Source organism: Schistocerca americana, chromosome X (genome assembly GCF_021461395.2).
Source record: "Schistocerca americana isolate TAMUIC-IGC-003095 chromosome X, iqSchAmer2.1, whole genome shotgun sequence".
NCBI lineage: Eukaryota > Metazoa > Arthropoda > Insecta > Orthoptera > Acrididae > Schistocerca > Schistocerca americana.
Window position 1 is genome coordinate 516,595,088 of NC_060130.1, and position 20,196 is coordinate 516,615,283.

The 20,196-nt window shown below is 42.1% G+C and overlaps 1 protein-coding gene across 1 annotated transcript in view; it reads right to left on the reverse strand.

The window, feature by feature from the left end:
* The window catches only part of LOC124556109 (neuronal PAS domain-containing protein 4B-like), a 777,800-nt gene that overhangs the window by 159,358 nt on the left and 598,246 nt on the right, over positions 1–20,196 (reverse strand). Inside the window, exon 3 of the mRNA XM_047130132.1 lies at positions 8,111–8,172. Within this exon, the coding sequence (XP_046986088.1) occupies positions 8,111–8,172 (62 nt within the window). The remainder of the gene's footprint in view (positions 1–8,110; positions 8,173–20,196) is intronic.

Genomic DNA, 20,196 nt, shown 5'->3' on the forward strand with positions numbered 1-20,196 from the left:
CTGATTTAGGTTTTCCGTGATTTCCCTAAATCGTTTCAGGCAAATGCCGGGATGGTTCCTTTGAAAGGGCACGGCCGATTTCCTTCCCCATCCTTCCCTAACCCGATCTTGTGCTCCGTCTCTAATGACCTCGTTGTCGACGGGACGTTAAAAAACACTAACCTAACCCTTTACTTCCAAGATAGTAGAATTCGCCCACATCTTCAAGAGTTTGCATCTGAAAAAAGAGTAGCTACACACCGATCCAACATTTCTGACTTAGACAGCTCAATGTTTTGAGGACGAAATGACAGCCTGAGCATATGCTCCCCATCTGTAATGGTTTTCTGACAGCCGGATGTCACAAGAATGGAATTCTCGGGACTTTTATTCAGGTGTATGCTGGCGGCATTAGAGATTTTGTTTTGAGGGTGATAATGTTCTCGCCGAGATTTATTTATGTAACTGTGTTAGAAGCATCAAACACTGTATATAACAAAAAACAATGGATCAAATTTGTAAACATAAAATTTGTTAAACTAAAAACTTTGTGTAAGTATATATATGTATGTAACATATAACATTGTGGGGCTAAGAAATTTTAGACCAAGAGCTAGCCACGTCTTCCTCATTTGGGGTAACCCTCGTGAGCTGCTCAACAGTGCAGGTTCATGGTCATAGTTGCCACTGCGTAAGTTGGATATAGTCCGCCATTGTCCACAATGCAACAGCACCGATTCGTCTGATAATTCCCATCCATATATATTTCTTTTGTTTCTTGCAACTCCGAAAAGTAGTCTGCTCGAAGATCTCCATATCTACCACTCCTCTGAATGTGCAGGGGCAAGTTCTAACCTTGGTATAGACCAGTCTCGGAGATGGTCATTTCTTTTTTTCTTGCTACACTTCTGCTCCAGTTTCCTGCGATTCATTAGTGATATTTTCTGTCGTGTACAGGAAGTTCATCCTCGATTTAAGTCGGAGATGAGCTTGTTGGAAGAGTTGATAAGACATAGAATCATCACTCGAATTTTTAGCCCAGTATGCTCTCCAGCCTTGAATCCTAACTCTGCTGGAATGTGCTAGTAAATCGTACAGCAGACAGATCAGTAAGATGCTCAGTTCAAGAAATGGAACCAAGGAAATGATTGGTTTATTTCGCCTTCAACAATGATGTGATTAGAGTCGAACGACAAACGCTGATTTGACTACAATGGAGATTGAATCATTTCGACATTCGCCTTATCAGCTTTAGGCATATCCCGGAAATGCTAAATTTGGATGCCTACGTGGGGGTTCTAACTATACCCCTCCCAAATGCCAGTTTACTGCCTCAACCACTGCTCCCCCTCACTCAAACTCAGAACTGGAGATTGCTGTTGTTCAGTAGAGGCATAATGTTCCTCAGTAGCTCTTAAATGTCATTTAAGTTTTCTGCGACAGTCTGAAGAGGGGAGGGATGAAAATTAGGATTTGACATCCTGTCGTCGACGAGGTCATTACAGGTCGAGCACAGTCTCACGATGGGCATGGTTCAAAATGGTTCAAATGGCTCTGAGCACTATGGGACTTCACCTCTGAGGTCATCAGTCCCCTAGAACTTAGAACTACTTAAACCTAACTAACCTAAGGACATCACACACATCCTTGCCCGAGGCAGGATTCGAACCTGCGATCGTAGCGGTCGCGTGGTTCCAGACTGTAGCGCCTAGAACCGCTCGGCCACACCGGACGGCACGATGGGGATGGATGAGGAAGGAAACAGGACGTGCCTTTTCAAAGTAATGATCCCAACGTGATTTAAGGAAATCGAGGAAAACGTAAAGCAAGATGACTAGATGGGGATTTAGACCACCGTCGTCCCGAATAGCAGTCCACTGTGCTGCTGTTGAGCCGTCTCTCTAGGTGCCAGTGTAAAGCGTTGCTCGACAATCACGGTGGCCATTCGCCGTATTTCGGCTCTTATGGGTGCTTCTCCTGTTGCTCCTCTGCTGCAAAACGTGTCCTCTCGTGTCTTTAGTAACACACATAAGAATAACAAAGTGACTACATAAACACATACCAACATATTCTCTTATATACTCTGCTCAAAATAATTAGGCGAACATGACTCTGTGCGTCTGCCACACTACATGCAGCAATAATTGAGGACTGGGTGTGTTACCAGACTGTGCCTTTCTATGGCTCCGTAAACTTTCCTGGCAACTTACTCGCCTGAAGATGGCGGTCAGGTAGCTCGCCGAAAAAAAAAAAATGGTTCAAATGGTTCTGAGCACTATGGGAGTTAACAGCTTAAGTCATCAGTCCCCTAGAACTTAGAACTACTTAAACCTAACTAACCTAAGGACATCACACAACACCCAGCCATCACGAGGCAGAGAAAATCCCTGACCCCGCCGGGAATCGAACACGGGAACCCGGGCGTGGGAAGCGAGAACGCTACCGCACGACCACGAGCTCGCCGAAATTTTTGTGTCAAGATGACTTTACGTTCCGGCTGGAGACTCGATATGAATATCATATACCTTTCTATTTCACAAATTAAGTTCACAACAAAACATCATAACACCCTCAGTTGTCTATACAAAAATAACTAAAATGTGCGACAGTTGTAGAAAACAAAATGGAAACAACCATTCACTCCGTCATCCGGGGTGCTTTTCAATTGACTATGAGAGCTTCAGTAACGTTTATACACCCCGTGAGATTTTATCACTGCCAGACATCTTAGTGGCATGCTCAGTACAAGTCTACGGACGTTGCCCTTTGGTATCCGCTCCCATTCTTCGACGAGAGCCCATGAGAGTTCTTGGAGTTTCTGTAGGGGAACAGGACGACCACGAACACATCTGTTAAGCATATACCACATATGCACGATGGGGCTTAGGTCGGGACTCACCGCCGGCTATTTCATCACTCCAGTGTCCAGACTCGGCAAGACGCCTCTGCCGACGCTTGCCACATAGGCTCTGGCATTAGAAGAACTGCAGGGCCACCATCGTAGGTAGCAGCCACCACATGCTCGAACAGGATCTGTTGAATGTATTGCCTCGCGATAAGGCGACCATGGATAACGAAAATATTCGTATGGCTGTCAACTCTGAAGCCTCCCCACAAAATCTGTCGATTTCCTGAACAACATTTGGCAGGTACCGCTCACCACGGGTCTCCGCACACTAACACAGCCTTCACGTTGCGGCAGAGGATATCTGGACTCGTCTGTGGATAACATGTTTCGCAGTGACCCAGCTGCCAGTTGATATGGGAACGACAGAAATGTAAGCGAAATGCAAGATGTCGTATCCAGCAGGATACTCGAACTGGACGCCTGGGTCGTAAGGTCCTTTCTCGTAACCTGTTCATTACTGGACACAGCGGCTCTAGTGGCCCTTCTGAGTTTGTCTTGCAGTGGTCTGGCGGTATCCGTACGAGGCCGCAACGTGGAGATGGCCAGATATCGGTCTCCACATGGGGTTGCTATGCGTCGGCGACCTTGTCGAACTCAAACTCGCCTTGTGCACAGACCTATCTCCCAGTCGCGTGGCCACAACACGTGAATGACACATGGAGAGGCATTGGCATTTGCAGAAACACTACTGAAAGTCCATCCTTGACAACTTCCATCTGTGTACCTTACTAGAAAACACCGCGACGTCGGTACCTACTTCCTTCTAAGGGGTCACTTGACACTGTAATGCATAACACAGCCAATAGCTGGCGAATGATTTTAATTCTTTCCTACACTGAAAGCGAAGACCTCAAGCCATGCAACGAGACCATAGGTACCGCCTACATCAAAATATTTTTACCATACCGGACGCTGACACACGTATTCCAAAAAGTTGCCCCTTGAACAATCTGTGATACTTCGTATGATTCCATGATCCTATAGGTCACTGCAATTATGCAAAAGACAAACACGGTACAAAGAGTAGACGTCATGCGATCTCTACCTCGACCTTGGCGAGAATTGAATTGCGGGATTCCCGCTTTGTCTTCGACGTTCACTAATTGAGTAGTGTCTCCTCTCTAACGCTAAAAGAATATTAAGAGTTCAATGTCGGTGTGGTCAAGATCTTTCTCGTAAGAATAACACTTCTATCAATATTACAAATATCTAGTGCAATACAATAGCAGATATTGTACTAAAGATCAGTACTTCAAAATTGTTAGTCTCGAAGCCTAGCTGATGTTACAACACACTGAATTTTTTTTCATAAGCCAAGTTTTTCCCATATTTCTAGAATTCCACAGCCGCAAAACTATTTTTATACATACACTACACAAGTAATTGATTGCAAGAATAAAGGCAAGACGAAAACCAAACATATTTCGGATATTTCGGATATCACCAGCACTCGGGAGGAGGGAAGGCGAAACGGCAAAATGGCAGCAATGAAGTACTGAGTGTAGGTTACGCAAATATTTTACGAGAGCTGTAAGAGTGAAGGTGAAGGACAGGGTACTGGAAAGGCTCGGGGAAGGTGAAGGTGACCACTGCGCCTCTCACCTCCGACTGTATCGCCACTTGGGAAATACATTTGTTCTCCAATATCTTCACCTTCACTTTCGTACATAAAACAGTGAGCCATCTGAATCTTTCATAGCCATCATAGTTTTCTGAAACAAGGAGAAATCAAACAAAATTATTCGTACTGTTTCAACAGTTCTTTGTGACTTCGACATGCCCAGAAGCGTCCCAAATGGCGTATCAGATGATAAATGAAACGTGGGGTTATCCTACTGAATGGCTGATCGCCTTAAGTGTGGTAGAATGAAAGACAATGAGCACAAATATGAGAAAAATATTCCCAAGTATTCGGCTGCAACTTTTATGATATCTTTCTGCGCTTGATTACATCAACTGAATAACTACAGGAACGCTTATAAGTGCCAGGAAGTGGAAAACATAAAATTCTTTAGTGAGCAGTGGGTTTCTTTGGTTTATTGGAAACTTCTGAGGATATGCACTGACTCTGTCAAAAGTCTCATAAGACTATAGGCAACCTTTCTTGACTACTTGAACAAGTGGAATTCTCTCTTAGTCGATCTGAAGGAATAGAGTGAAGATGTTAAGAGAGGTATAGCTACGGTTGTAATGACGCAGTGTAGTTAGTACTGGAAGAAAGTTTTGTAGATGTTAGAAGAGAGAGAACGATCTTCTCGGAAGATGATGTCTATTAAACATCGACAACTGGTATGCCGGTTTTTGTGTGCAACAAATCTCCTACTTGTGTAACGTGTTCTCCTTAAAAATCACCTGGACTAGGTAACGAAGCTTAGAATCTGTAGTTAGGCATGAAGACAAATATTTTCCTATCGATGTAATGAATTTCCTACAGATGTAATGAAATACGAATGAGAGAAACTGTAGACACTTAACGACTGACATACAACAAAGCCATGTTTGTGAGCGTCACGAATGACGAATTTAAATTAAAACTGACAATTGTGTTGAAAATTTGTGAACTGCTCAAAATACAAATTTTTTGGAGTAGTCGCCATACCTTACCATAATGTACCTTTACTTTACTAGTGATACGTTTTGCTCCTTCATCGTCCATTCACCAATCGAGACTCAAAAGCGAATTTTATTTTCAATCATTAAAGTTATGCATTGCCTTGTTCCCTTTTATTTTATACACGATTTCATAATTTCATTTCCATGTGAACATGTTTCTACGCGATGTTCTTAAATTAGTGCAACATTGAAGCGTAAATTTGTAAATATTTATTGGAATATGGCCCATTGAGTAATGCACAACTGAAATAAATGCAATCAAGACACCGCTTCCCCGTTACCAAGCAATTGGAATCTATGGTAAGTGGGTGTGTCAGGCCAACTACACAACATAAATTCTCTCCGATATCTACGATTACTGTCAGTGTGAGTCCTCCCACAAACAAAGTCTTTTACAGAAACACAGGTGACTGCGCTACACACTGCTCGCCCACCTGATTTGTGTTTCGTATCAACTCAAGTAAGTCTAGATGTCATTCAATAGGGAAGCAATGTGATGTGGAAGTTTATCTGCTGTCTGAGTAACACTGAACCTGAGCCAGTACTGCACCCCTATATTTTTGTAAAGTCTAAAAAATTATTTTCAGGCTGAATCGGCTACAAAAGGGAAGAGGTCTCGTTAATTGCAGGCAAATGGAAAGTAAGCTGATTGACGGAACTTCTTATTGAGTTGGCTGTTACGTCGAAACTTAGTGATTTGTTAGACATTCGACATGTTGTACAGAGCTTCAGGGCTCCTTCACACTGAGCAGGACTGCGTTAAAGTCCACGGTCTGATACTCGCATGCCAATTTTTTTCTTTTTTTTAACATTAGGCAATTTTCCAGTGAATCGGAATGGACGGGGGTACAGAGGACTGCAAATTATTCTATAAAACTCAATAAATGCTCCAGACAGGAGTTAATGAACATCAAAAACTTCGATAAAATGTGTCAGAACCCCAAATAATTTGGAAAACTTGTAGAACCTCATTGTATTTGACACCTAATTTTGGCTAAAGCCTGAATTTGATAGCGATAACATTGCTAAGAAAAGCCCAGTTTTTAGCAAAAACACATAACTATGTGGGCAGGGAATTTGCTGTAGTAGATAATAAGGCTACAATCACCGAAACAGAAGCTGTTGTGCGTGTGATATCGTTTGCGGTATACGAGTATTAACTATCACGGCTAGGGTAATAGTTGTATTTGGTGAATTATAGTATCATACGTGGTGAACTCCTTACCGAACTGTTCAAAGTCCTCTCTTTGGCTTTTTACAGATAATGTTTTTACCTACAAGAAAATGTTACCGGCAAAAATCTCGACAAGTATTGAGAAATATTTCGGTAAAGTAGCAAACTGTTGTAAAGATTGGCAATTGGAGATGGTAAAGATACGTAAAATTGTGCAATTTAGGAAGAGTAAAAAAGTAGCTGGTTTTGACTACGCGATTAATAGTTTTCAAGTAGAATGTATCATACCTTATAAAAATCTGAGAGCTACAATACGTGCATTACGTGGTGATGTGAAGAGGAAAGATCACAGTGACTCGGTTGCACGTAAGGAACAAGGTAGACTTCGACTCACTAGAAGGGTACTAGAAAGTTGCACTTTGTCAGAGACCACAGATGTCTAAGAAAATCATGCACGACAAGCGATTTAATATTGTTGAAGTGTGTGGGATCCTTATCGGATTGGACTAGAGCAGGCATCGAGCGAACACAAAGGAGGCCAGTGAAAGTGGTCACAGGCCAAAGAGATCGCGGGAGAGTGAAGTCAATGATACAGACTCTGACCGGTCAGACAGAAAAAGAGACGTAATGTCTCGAGACCTTATTTATAAAATTACGTGAATCTGTTTTTGGGACGAAATACATGAATATTCTTCGTCTACATACACTTCAATTTGAAGCTATATTGACTCTTAATCGACCGTGACTGGTTCAAAAATATGAAAAAGTTTTTCAGAGACCGTTTACCAGTCATAATTTTTTGTTGACTTACTTAAATTATTAAATAAAGCAACATATTTCGAGGTACAAACCTTATCTTCAGTCTACAATGGCAATATAAAAGCACTTAACGAAGTACAGATGGATATTAAAATTGTTCTCTACATTCTTAGCAAGTGCTACGGCGATCATGCCAAGAAAGCAGGGCCGGTTTAAGGTCCAAGAGATACAAGGTGCCGCTTTGGGCGCCAAGCTGAAAGGCGCGTGCAGGTAATAGATTAGTATACTGTACGTATCGCAATTAATAGCGAAAACTGATACAGGTGAAAAAGTACGAGGCACAAGGGCCGGAGGGGGAAAGGGGGGGGGGGAGGCAAATGAGAAGTCGCTTGTGTCGAAAAATGTTCTCGAACAGGCCCTGCAAGAAGAGACTATCTTATGTAGACAAACTGCATTTTCCCGGTGCCCTACCAATGAATCGTTGATGGGCATTTGATTTACCTATAACTGAACCAATTTCATAACACCAATTTCAGAAATATACTAAATATCGCAACTAGTAATCATATGGGTACCAAATAAAAATAGTAGTTCAGTGACTGCACATTTCTGCAGGATTTCGAAACCGGCTGAGATGTTCTAAAACAGTAGTGGTGGGCTACATCTGGCGGGCTTACCTTGGAGAAGCCGATGTTGGGCGTCGGTACGTGGTGCAGGCCCACGTCATGCCTCTTGAACACTGTAAAACAAACGGACATTGTTGAGTACACAATAATGCACAGTTTTATAAATCACAAAAGAACAAAATGTAATTTCACCATAAAATTCTCCCATTCAAACCGGTATCTCGGCCGGTCGGAGTGGCCGTGCGGTTCTAGGCGCTACAGTCTGGAACCGAGCGACCGCTACGGTCGCAGGTTCGAATCCTGCCTCGGGCATGGATGTGTGTGATGTCCTTAGGTTAGTTAGGTTTAATTAGTTCTAAGTTCTAGGCGACAGATGACCTCAGAAGTTAAGTCGCATAGTGCTCAGAGCCATTTGAACCGGTATCTCATTACACGATACTTAAATTGTATTGTCATTCACTTTTCATGCAGGCAAGGAGGATATTGTTTGTTGACATAAGTTGAACTTGAAATCTGGTTTTACAGGGTCCATATTTACCTGGAGTGTAACATTTACTGGCTGCTTGCTGTTTTATAGTGTGAAACCATTTGTAACAATATTCTGAAATCGACATAACACTTCTATGTAAATTGCACGTACTTGTGTAAGGGGTAACAGGCTATATTTCTCACACACCACGTCAACGATCTCAACGCATTATGTATTCTAAATTTTCCAGCATCCAGGAGATCGTTTATTCCCAGAAACTTGAAATTAATATCCGATTACAAATCTCCTCGAGCTATTCGATTGTCACAATAGCGCATGTAGGTCATGGAAGAAAAGTTCAAAATAATTATTCATGGAAATTCTCCAAAGTAAGACAATACAGTCTAACAGGGTAGTGTTACATTCATCCTCCTATTCAATAGGAGGACAGATTGGTGACTGCCAATGAGGCTTTAGATCAAGTACGGAACAAATCTTGAATCTGAAAACGGTAATCGCGATTCCGAAATGAAGAAGAATTTCGTTCTCATATTCACAGACTTCAAGAAACCCTATGATTCAGTCGATAGACCAATACAGTTTCAAATTTTTGATAGGAAATCCAGTAGACTGATTAAACAGACTTTAGCCAACACTTCATGGTCAAGTTCAGAGGAATGTTTCAGACTGCTTCAAGGTCGAAACTGGAGTCAGAGGGAGTCGAACTCTCCCTAGTGCACTTTGTATCCTTTGTAAGGTGACCACAGAATGGCGACGAGAAACTAAAGGAATGGATAAAATAGGACTGAGATGCAATTCACTGACGATATTGTGATATTTTTGGAGGAGGCGACTAATGAGACCACTTAACTGCGGAGACAAGCAGCTGAAGCACGTTCGAAGAACTCTCTCGAGAAGACACGGCATATGACGAAAAGGCAGCTCCTAAATTGATGACATTAGAAGGAGAGAACATACAGAAGGGAGAGAGTTTAAAATGTCTAACAGCTCGGATAAAGACTGGTGTGACAGGAAAGCACGAAAAAGCTAGACGAGTCTATAATAAATCTAACTATGAACATCAACAAAATGAATAATTTTTCGTTCAATGCAACATTAAGACATTACCAGCGATGCGCCCTGAGCCTTATACGCCAGCAGAAAATCTGATGCTCCTAAGAACAACATTCCTTAGGAGGCTACAACTTGTAGAACGAAGGATTCTAAGGAGGATACTGGAACGTCAAAAACAAGAGACCACTAATATATAAGATGAGCGAAGTAATAACTGTGTATCCATACAGAGAGGATATTGGGCATAGTCAGAAAAAGAGGTACTGTATTCTTCGGACACATTCTTATAATGCACGAGAGTAGGTTGACATATCAAATTTTTCCGTTTCTCGTGAACGAAAGAAACAAAATACCTCCGCTCCAAGAGGTATAAAGGGATATGGAAGAAATGGGGATGCAGAAAGTGAGATATAGAACATAACTACTTGCAAATAAAACATTCAGGGTGTCCAAGGTTTCCAGAACAGAATTAGACCCAGGAAAAAATTTCAGGGATAGAGGAGCGAAGAGCGTTGCAAAATATGAAAATAAAAGAATACTGGACAACGATGAAGACCCAGAGAAACGAAGCTGATCCGACTTAATTTTTTTCTCAAAAGGGCAAAACGAAAAGAAGTCTCGGCTCAAATCCTGAACTGGACATCATGCTCATATAAGAGTCTTCAAGCAGAGTCCTCGTGGTGTTGAAAGATAGCCCAGCCAAGACGCACCACAGTATTTCGAAATCGAAGCTATAGTTCTGTCTGAAATAAGATCAGGTTAACTTTACAAAAAAAATGGCTCTGAGCACTATGGGACTTAACATCTGAGGTCATCAGTCCCCTATAACTTAGAACTACTTAAACCTAACTAACCTAAGGACCGTAGCGGTCGCGCGGTTCCAGACTGAGGTAACTTTACAGTCTGAAGATCTAAAGAGGAAGTAAAAGAAAATAAAAAATACTCCGAAAAATTAGGTTCTTTCGGTACTGTCATATTTAATATTTTCTGAAGTGTATTGCCTTAAGAAGGTAAGATGTAGCCTCTATAGAACGATGCAGCTGGCCTATTCATGCATGACACTGTATTGCATTTTGTGTGACTTTTACACCAAATGAAACGAAATATGGTTAGAGTTCAACCCTTTGATAATCAGAGAATGGATCAATCAAGATAGAAAAATTTATGTATAGCACACTATGGCTGCAAGGTATTGGTTTCGAAACTGCAGTTAGATGCTTACAAATTATAAGACTGCATGTATGTATGTATGTATATTCCACATCTCCTCCTAAGCAACTTGACCGATTTCAACCAAATTTGATAAACATATCAGCGTCCGTCTGGAAAACATCACTGTGAGGGTAAGTACCACATAACTATCAAAGGGATGGGGTGGGATGAAAAACCAGTTTAGTGCATGGCTCGCTAATCTCCTACTTTATTCATCCAGTATTTGAAAATGAGAGAACTTAGTGATTTTCAACAAACTTTACACGTAATTTGAAATATTTACGAAACTTTTTCTCGCTGACAACCTGCACAAAATGTTAAAAGGAAAAAAGTTTATCCCCTACTACATTTTCGCTGTTCATGCAGTAAAACTTCCACATCAAGCATGACGTTTCAATTTCCTACCTCTTCACTACACTGTATTCCCAATATATTTTGCACACATTATTGACACATACGACTGAATGTAGCAGCAAAGTTATGTTACTGTGCGACACATAGTTCAGGAAATATGACGCCATAAACACTAAGATGATTGAAAAACTACCTCATTCATGGATGTCGTTTAAAGTTATTACGTGTTTGCTACTAACTCTATTCGCACCAAATGTCGCAGACAGTATCCACATATGCCTTTGAATGTACCTGCAGATTTATATCACTGTTCATGAGATACGACGCCATTAACCATGAGCTGCGTGAAAATGAAACTGCAAGGCGAAATTCGCTAAAGACACTGATGAAGTACATATACAAATATGGGAAAAATACTGTAGGGATAACAACCATCAGTCTCCTATTGGGATGGGGGTTATAACGTGGAGAGAGAAGGGGGAGGAGGAAATGGGCAGACAGACGGGGAAAAAGAAAACAGACACAGACATGGGGAAGAGGAGATGGAGAGAGGAGGAAGTAGGAGACAGCTGGAGGGGAAGCAGCAGATTGGCAGAGGGGGAAGCAGCAGATGGACAGAGAGAGGGGATGGTGCACATGGTCAGTAGGGGGTGGGAGAGGAGGAAATGGATTAGCAGTAGACTGACCGGGCGAGGTGGCGAAGTGGTTAGCACACTGGACTCGCATTTTGCAGGACGACACTTCAAACCCATGTCCGGCCATCCAGATTTAGTTTTTCCATGATTTTCCCAAATCGCTCCAGGCAAATGCCGGAATGGTTCCTTTTAAAGAGCATGGCCGATTTCCGTCCCCATTCTTGACATAATCCGAGCTTGTGCTCCGTCTCTAATGACCTCGATGTCGACGGGACGTTAAACTCTTACTCTCTTCCTTTCTTAATAGAAGATTGGAATAAATACGTACCAGGTCAATTTCACGTACTCAGCTAGCACCAAATTAATGACCAGGGACAGCAAAACAAAGAGAAAAAGTCTATATTCCACTGTATATGTAACTGAATCGTTAAATCAAATGAACAAAATAATACAAGATCTTTCAGTGCACTAAAACACGTGTTAGATGACCGTAAATACGTAGTCACCATTTGAACAAAATTCCATACGTGAAACAAAGCATTTAATGAACAGAAAGGAAGGGGAAAGTGGCTTTATTGACTGAAATCTTTTTTGGGTTATGTGACTAACGTCGGATTCTGTACCAGGCTTCGAAGCTTCTGACCTCACAAAGGCAATGGACTAGTATCGACACGTGGAACACGAGCCTACACGCGGCATTCGTAGCAGGTTCATAACGTGCATCAGCGAAAATGTAACCACGGATTACAAACGCCGGCCGGGGTGGCCGTGCGGTTCTAGGCGCTACAGTCTGGAACCGCGTGACCACTACGGTCGCAGGTTCGAATCCTGCCTCGGGCATGGATGTGTGCGATGTCCTTAGGTTAGTTAGGTTTAAGTAGTTCTAAGTATTAGGGGACTGTTGACCTTAGAAGTTAAGTCCCATAGTGCTCTGAGCCATTTGCACCATTTCTGATTACAAACACATCACGAATGGATAACGAAATAACTTTTCAGATAGGCAGTGTCTACGAGTAATCCCGATAATGTGAACCATCTCACCCAAGCTGTAATTCAGCGACCAGCCGCATCTAACTCGAAAAGCACCAGAGTAACCCATTTGAAACAAAGTCCCAGCATACTCTCGTGATCGAGCCGCCATGTGACTGGCTCGCTGAACCAGAAAGAAAACACATGCCTCTCCTTAAGCTTCACAGACACAACATCAAATAAAGCTTGTGTCTGTAGTCAAAGCAGGGTAAGGAATCATCTTCGTAGTAATGCTGTGATAAATACATGTCTCGCGAAGTAATGAAAATACTGAAAACGCAAATTTGAGCATTGAAAGTAGTAGTTTAAGAGGCAGCTTCCACTGTTTATTACAGAGGGGGCGCTCGCTCCCTTTGCCACGGTGAACGGAATGTCTTGTGAATAGATTATTGCCAGAGTTTCTACTGGCCGTTGGTACGACGGTTGAGTACAGCATGGGCAAAAAGCGATTACGGATGCACCGCGATTGCTTCGCTTGGGGGCAAAAGGCTGCCTGTCGCCAGAGTTAATTGCTGGGGAAGTGGGTGTTGATGACAGGAGACACCGCCTATGGTCTTTTGAAACAGTATAATGGATTCACGCGGTAAATCAATCGACAATTTCAAATAGTGTGCAACAAATCGTCATGAATCACCTCCTCGCTACAAGGACGTTATTCTGCAACGTCATTCTCTGGGATGCTCACAGCGCTTGGAGCTAGTGATGAAAGCCTTCGTACGATATATCTATGACGTTCAAAATTCTTATCATATTTCGTCATCTTATTCATCACTTTTCTGTCTACGTGTTGACAACCGTACATACGTTCACACATTCTGGCTCATATATCGTCTTATTTACGTGTATAGCTCCTCATGCCAGTCCTCGGCCTCAGCACTCTAGTCCGACCAACACAGCAGAGGCGTCGACTCCATAAGAGGAAAACACATTCGGCTCCATCCATCACTCAACCGTCTTCTCTGTTATTTTCAGTATCAGGAACTGGAATTTGTATTGATCTCCCTCTCCATAAAAGAGAAATAAACTACATATCCCGCTTCAAGCGACAGCTAATGATATATTACCGAAACAACAATAATACCTGCCTTCGTTCTGTACACACCTCTTATCTCACTATAATTTAGTACCCTTAATTTCTCACCAAGTCTTCCCCGTTTTCTAAATCCAGTAGCCGATGCACTTGTATGAATTTACCTTCTGAAAACTCACTATGCAGGAAAAAAGAGAAAAATGTCAGTCAGTGGTCCACAGACATACCCCTGCACGCAGCATCTCAGAGGATACAGACACAGGTGTAGCCGCAGGAACACTGCCATTGGACATGCGAAGCATGTGAAATGGTCACATCAAATGATGAGTCGCGGTACGAGTGCAATCGATAACCATGTGGGGAGACAGCGGAAACATAGATAGTCTGATATCGCCGATCACCGGCGGACGATCCACGATGCGTTTGTTCGACTACTACAACCCATAGACAGGCTGTACAATCATCAAGAATACATACCGTGCCATCGTTCCCGAATTGGATCACAGTGCTATGACGAACATTCCACGAATTTCAGAGTGCTTGTAGAGCTCTCTCGGGCGCCATACTTCGCTTCTGTTGGGCATATCTGTGACACAATAGAGAGAAAAATGGTGCTCTTGACCCAGACCAGTCTTCTTGAGTTGTGAGTGGTGGTAGAGCAGTTATGTATCAGCTGGGTTGGTGGAGTACATTCAAAGACGCGTCATCAGGGTGACAGGAGACGAGAAACTTCTTAAGTTGCAGGAATGACGTTGTGACTAACACGTTCAGCAACTAAATTAAACAAATTTATCCACTACCAGTTACAGTCTAAATGACCATCTTCGGATAATGAATGTACGCTGTTGTGGTGGTGGTGGTGGTGGTGGTGGTGGTGGTGACGGTGATGGCCTTTAGTCAGAAAACTGGGTTGATGCAGCTCTTCACGCTATTCTTACTTGTGCAGGTCTCTTACCTCTATATAACTACTGCATCCTTCTCCCATTTGAATCTACTTATTGTGTTCAATCCCGGGTCTCCCTCTACAGTTTATCCCTATCACACTTCCATTACCAAACTGACGATCCCTTGATGTCTCTGAATGCGTCGAATCAACCAAATAATTCTTTGAATCAGGGCCACAATTTTTCCCAGTTCGGCTCAGTACGCCCTCATTAGTTATTCGATCCACTTGAAGCTACTTACAAAAGAAAAGTCAACGGCGGATAAAATTACCATACAAACCTGTAAAAGAACACTGAAAAAGTTGATGGTGAAATACTCATCAAGGCTGAAATTCGCACTTGTGTGTCAGTTGTATATCACGGTCACAGACTGGTCACTATCCAGTAGAAGCACGGTCGCACCTCAAATTCTCCGCTGTCAGAGGGGCATGGTTAAAAGAAAGTGTATTGCGCGCATGCACAAAACGAGTAGTAAAGTCTTAGCGGCACACATCAGTCATCTCGTTAGCCTGACCAGCGTGCGAGCGCTGGCAGTTCAGGTGGAAGCTGGCGCCAGCTGACTTGCCTACGAATTGCTGCATCTTTTCTTGGCGTTTGTAGATTAAGCTTCCATGTATTCAACAGTAAATACTGAAGGTACCATATACCTGTACATCTGCAAAGACGTTGGCGATTGCAGCTATACTACAATTCACAACTAAGTGCCTGGCAGTGGATTCATCGAACCACCTTCAAGCTAGTTCTCTACCGTTCCACTATCGAACAGCGCGCAGGAAAAGCGAACATTTAAATCATTCCGTGCAATATGTTTTCTCTTATTTTCGTGAGAAGATCCTGCCGCAACGAAAAAAGCTTTTGCTCCTAATGACTGCAAGCCCAATTCACGTACCATACCCGTGGCATTCTCTTCCCTATTTCGTGATAATACAAAACGACGTGGCCTTCTTCGAACTTTCTCGATGTCCTCCATCAACCTTATCTGACGCGGATCTCACAACGTGCAGCATTAGTCCAGGATAGAACGGGAAATCGTATTGTAGGCAGTCTCTTTAGTATACCTGTTGCATTTTCTAAATGTTCTGCCAATAAATCACAGTCTTCGGTTCGCTTTCCCCACATTGTTATCCATGTGATCTTTCCAAGTTAAGTTATTCGTAATTGTAATCCCTAAGTATTTAGATGAGTTCACAGTCTTTAGATTTATGTGATAAGTGGATCACTTCACACTTCTCATTATTTAGAGAACGAAACGCGGTAGTCACCTGTACACCGTATTTGTCAGAAATGCACTATCTCTACGCCGTTCAAATTACTGACATGAATATCTTCTGTACTAAGGTAGCATACCCACGTAGTATTACATCTGCCTTCACTTTTCTGATTGTAACTGATTGTTTACGTTTACTCAATCCACAAATTTCAGTCCCTTCGGTATATTTCATAGAGATCAATGCACACGTCTGTAAGTACACTGACGATTTTTAAATCTCCCACAACCCGTCAAGTGTCATTAATTTTCATTATCCAAGAATGTTATTGATTGTAACTCGTATCCGACCAAAAATATGTCGCTTACTCTTATGATGCTGATTCGCAACTGCAAGACTTTCGTAGAAAAAAAAGAAAAATTTGCTTCAGTCACCATAAATCGAGTACAGCATCAGTTTTTTGAAAACTATCAGCAACATTAAAATTAATGAGTTAGGAGTTGACAGAACGGTATAAGGTGCCAGGAAAAGCAGGCGTGGAGTGTGTAAAGGTGAGCACCGAATCTAGACAGCAGCCTAGCTCTCGGCTTTAGAGTGTGGGTGGGCGTGCACCGTGAGGCGGTGCGCTGAAAAGACGGAATAATTAATGCTGCATTGTGTATCAATCTGGTTTTAATAAGGCTCACGTCAGATAAGGCAGTATACAATTACTATAATCACAGTGAGCGCAGTGTAAGATCTCGGCAGCGTCTGTAGGCCGATGGGACGATACCATTGACGCGGCTATTATGGCGCCAGCGCCTAGGATGCGGCCTACTGTCCGAATATACGATTCGTGATGATAGGCACAATTCGCGGCCTCGCCTCTTCGCTCCCTGGCAGACGCCCACCGGCTACGGCCACTGCTTTCGAGGAACCGAACTACTTTCACTTCCTCGGGTTTTTCAATGACCAAAAGTATATCTTTTCTTTGCTCATACTGCTGATCTCTCGCCATCCTACGTGTATAAGTAAACATTTTCGCAACAGTTTGGTAAACTGTCAACTGATATGTTTCACGTTCTCAACTTTACTGGCGTATTCTCCGGGAGAAATCAGTGTAATGGCTATTTGATAAGTCAGTTACTCATGATTTGCTAGTTCATTTGGTCTTCGTTGATTTGGTTCTGTTTATAGGAAGAATTTATTGTAAGTCATTATTCTTCTGTCAGTGGTTACGCTTTCTTGTTATCTGTGTCTGAACCTGTCCAAAGGAAACGTTTAAGAAATATCTTATTCGAGGGAAGAGAGCTCTTTGAAGTTAATCTGCAAATTCTTTTGAGTTTGCGTTGCACATGAATATCCGTTTTTTCCTAAAAGAATTGAATAGTAATGATATAGTCCACCGCGCCCATATGACGGAACCGTGCTGAAACAGATACAAGTTGAGGAATTCCAGCTCTTGTCAGATCTCTGCAACGTTTACACCACTGCCTTTCAAGTCGGGTGCAAAAGCCCAGCACAACTGCGATCTGCAAACTCATTTGGGTGTTCTTCGCAGTGCAGAGATTCCAGAGTTTCCTTGCTATGTAGATGCGATGGGTAACAGCTCGATATGTGTTACAGCTGTTGGTGGCCATTGCACTGAAAAAACCAAGACATTTTTGGGACGATGAACTGCATATTGCAAAACGTCTCTCCTTCAATTGTTGGAAAATGTGACGTAAATAATCATAATTAGTAACTTTAGCGCACTGAAAAGTTATCGGATTTTCATTAAATTATATCTTGTAACTGTCAGTATGAAAGCGAATTACAAGCGATTTCAGTTGCTTATTCCAGTGAAGGCTGGACGGATGGATTACAGCTCCTCACCACTCTGTTTCTGAAAAGTCTAAAATGTTAAAATCTAATTTAGATCGATGTAAGCGTTATTATTTTCACAGATGTAACACACCTCTCGCACACTACTTTCATACTCTAGGAGTAAGGCATTGACTGCATAGGTCTCTGGTGCCGCCGTCTTCGAAAAATATCTTAATCTCCGAGTATAAAAAGTGAAACAAAGCTAATGGGAATACAGGTCCTTCTCTGTAAATGGCAGTTTCTCTTCCTAAGTGTTTCAGTTAAGTCTTTCGCTTGTTAATGAGTACTCAAATATTGACATGAGTTCGATGCATGAAAAAGGAATCTCAGTATTTAAATCTGATAGTTAATAAGTATTTTTGTATCTAGTTTAACCTTTCTGATATCTGTCATTTCACACATGTTTCTAGAACAAATGCTAGATAAGTGCCAGTGAACTTAGAATGTGCGACGAGGAACGTGCGTGTTTCAGTTGTGCATAAACTTTATCTGCAACAAAACTGATTTTTGAGTTTAAATTAATGCTTGAGTTTGACAATACTGATTAAATGAACCTGTGAGTGATTTCGAATTTTTAGTGGATACGGGTATAAGGGCAGAAGCTTTTTATGTGATTAACTGCGGTCTTACCAGATTAAGCATTTCCTTGGCATGTTGAGCACCAACTAGTACATAAATTTTTTGAGGGCAGTTGTCTCTCAAGGCCAATAATGAGTCCACGTCCTAATTTCTTTGATTCGTGGATTCTAGTTATTTTTTACTTATTTCTGTTACCCAGCGAAACGTTTCTGGGATGAAAACAAAAATCTCATACTCGGGAGAGACAGGCTTTCATTTCCGGTCCATTCATCCTGATTGAGCTAGATCACTACAAGTCAATTCCATGTTATACATATCACGGATACTTTGTCCTTGATATTTCTCGGACCTCATCTCTATTTACAGTGAGATCAGCTAGCTGCTTACCTACATTCTTTTGTCCTTCCTTCCCTTATAACTAAGGATCGGTACGATCGAATGTTCGGCTGAGGGCACGTTTATCTTCACTTTTCTCATTTCTGCCAACACCGCTATCTTGTTGTGTTTACGGTACATTCAAGCATCCGTCTCTACAGAAGTACTGGCTTTCAAATTTACATTTCATCCTAAATAAATTATGTAACATGGCTAAAAAAATTACTTCAAACAACATTATAGGCATTGTAGATGAGGGCAGAGTGTTCCTAATGACGTTTTTCTATGAAAAATGGGTTTAATGCCACCACAGTTTCTACTTTTATTCACAGCTCACAATTATGTTAGACTTTCTTCGTTTTTCTACAGTTTCATTAAGACTTTTTAGCTACATAAAATGTTCGACAGATTTCTTTGCATATCTGTAAAAAGTATTTCAACATACCGTAAACAGTACAGCCACCTAAATAACAGTTTTATCTACCTGAAACTGGTAATGGGACAAAAAAATAGAACTCTTGAAGACTGTTTATATAATATTAAACGAAAAGTTTCGCAGTTTCCACAGTGAAAAGATAAATTGAGAGTTTGTTGAATTCGAATGATATGTGAAATAATAAAAACACAGCAGAGAATGAGAAAGAGAGAGAGGTGGGGGGGGGGGGGAGGAGGAGAGGGTAACTCCTGCCTTGAATTGATGAACGGATGAAGACAACTATTATTCATTTTATTTCCTCTCTCTCTGTTCGGACATGTATTCAATGCAACGGCGAGTAAAGGTAACAGAAATCGATCAAGGAGGAATCTGACAGTATAGGAAACGCGATGGAACAATCGATGCTGCGAACTTCTTGGCGTAATAGTTTCGGCGTATAAAATTCGTTTGTATGAATACACATAAGGCGTAGCAAGTGTGGAATGAGATCTCATCTGGATTCCTGAGGTGCACGGGCCCGGTTGCGTCTCGTTTCTACAATAGGGCGTTAACAACAAACCCGCGGCTATTTCTGAGGAAAAGCCCACACGGATACAGCGCAAGTGTTGCCTGTGTGACAGGTAAAGAGAAGCGGCCCTGTGGCAGGGGTGTGGTGGAACTCCACATAACAATGGGCAATACGCCCTGTCCTCGCCACATTAAGACAATCATCTCGCAGGCTTTTCTTTATTTTCCATCCACCCTGAGAAAATTGACTATGTTTGGGAGGGATTCTTTTATACGTTGCTCAGATTGGGTAAACGATCGTCTCTGTAGATGCGCGCAACGCGGCCTATGATAAATGCCACGGACTCGTCCTTTTGCTCTCCTGGCGGCCGTTACGACCATCTGAACCAGGGCTGCAGCCGCTGTGCGAATAATTGAATATGTAGTACTGCTCACTCCAT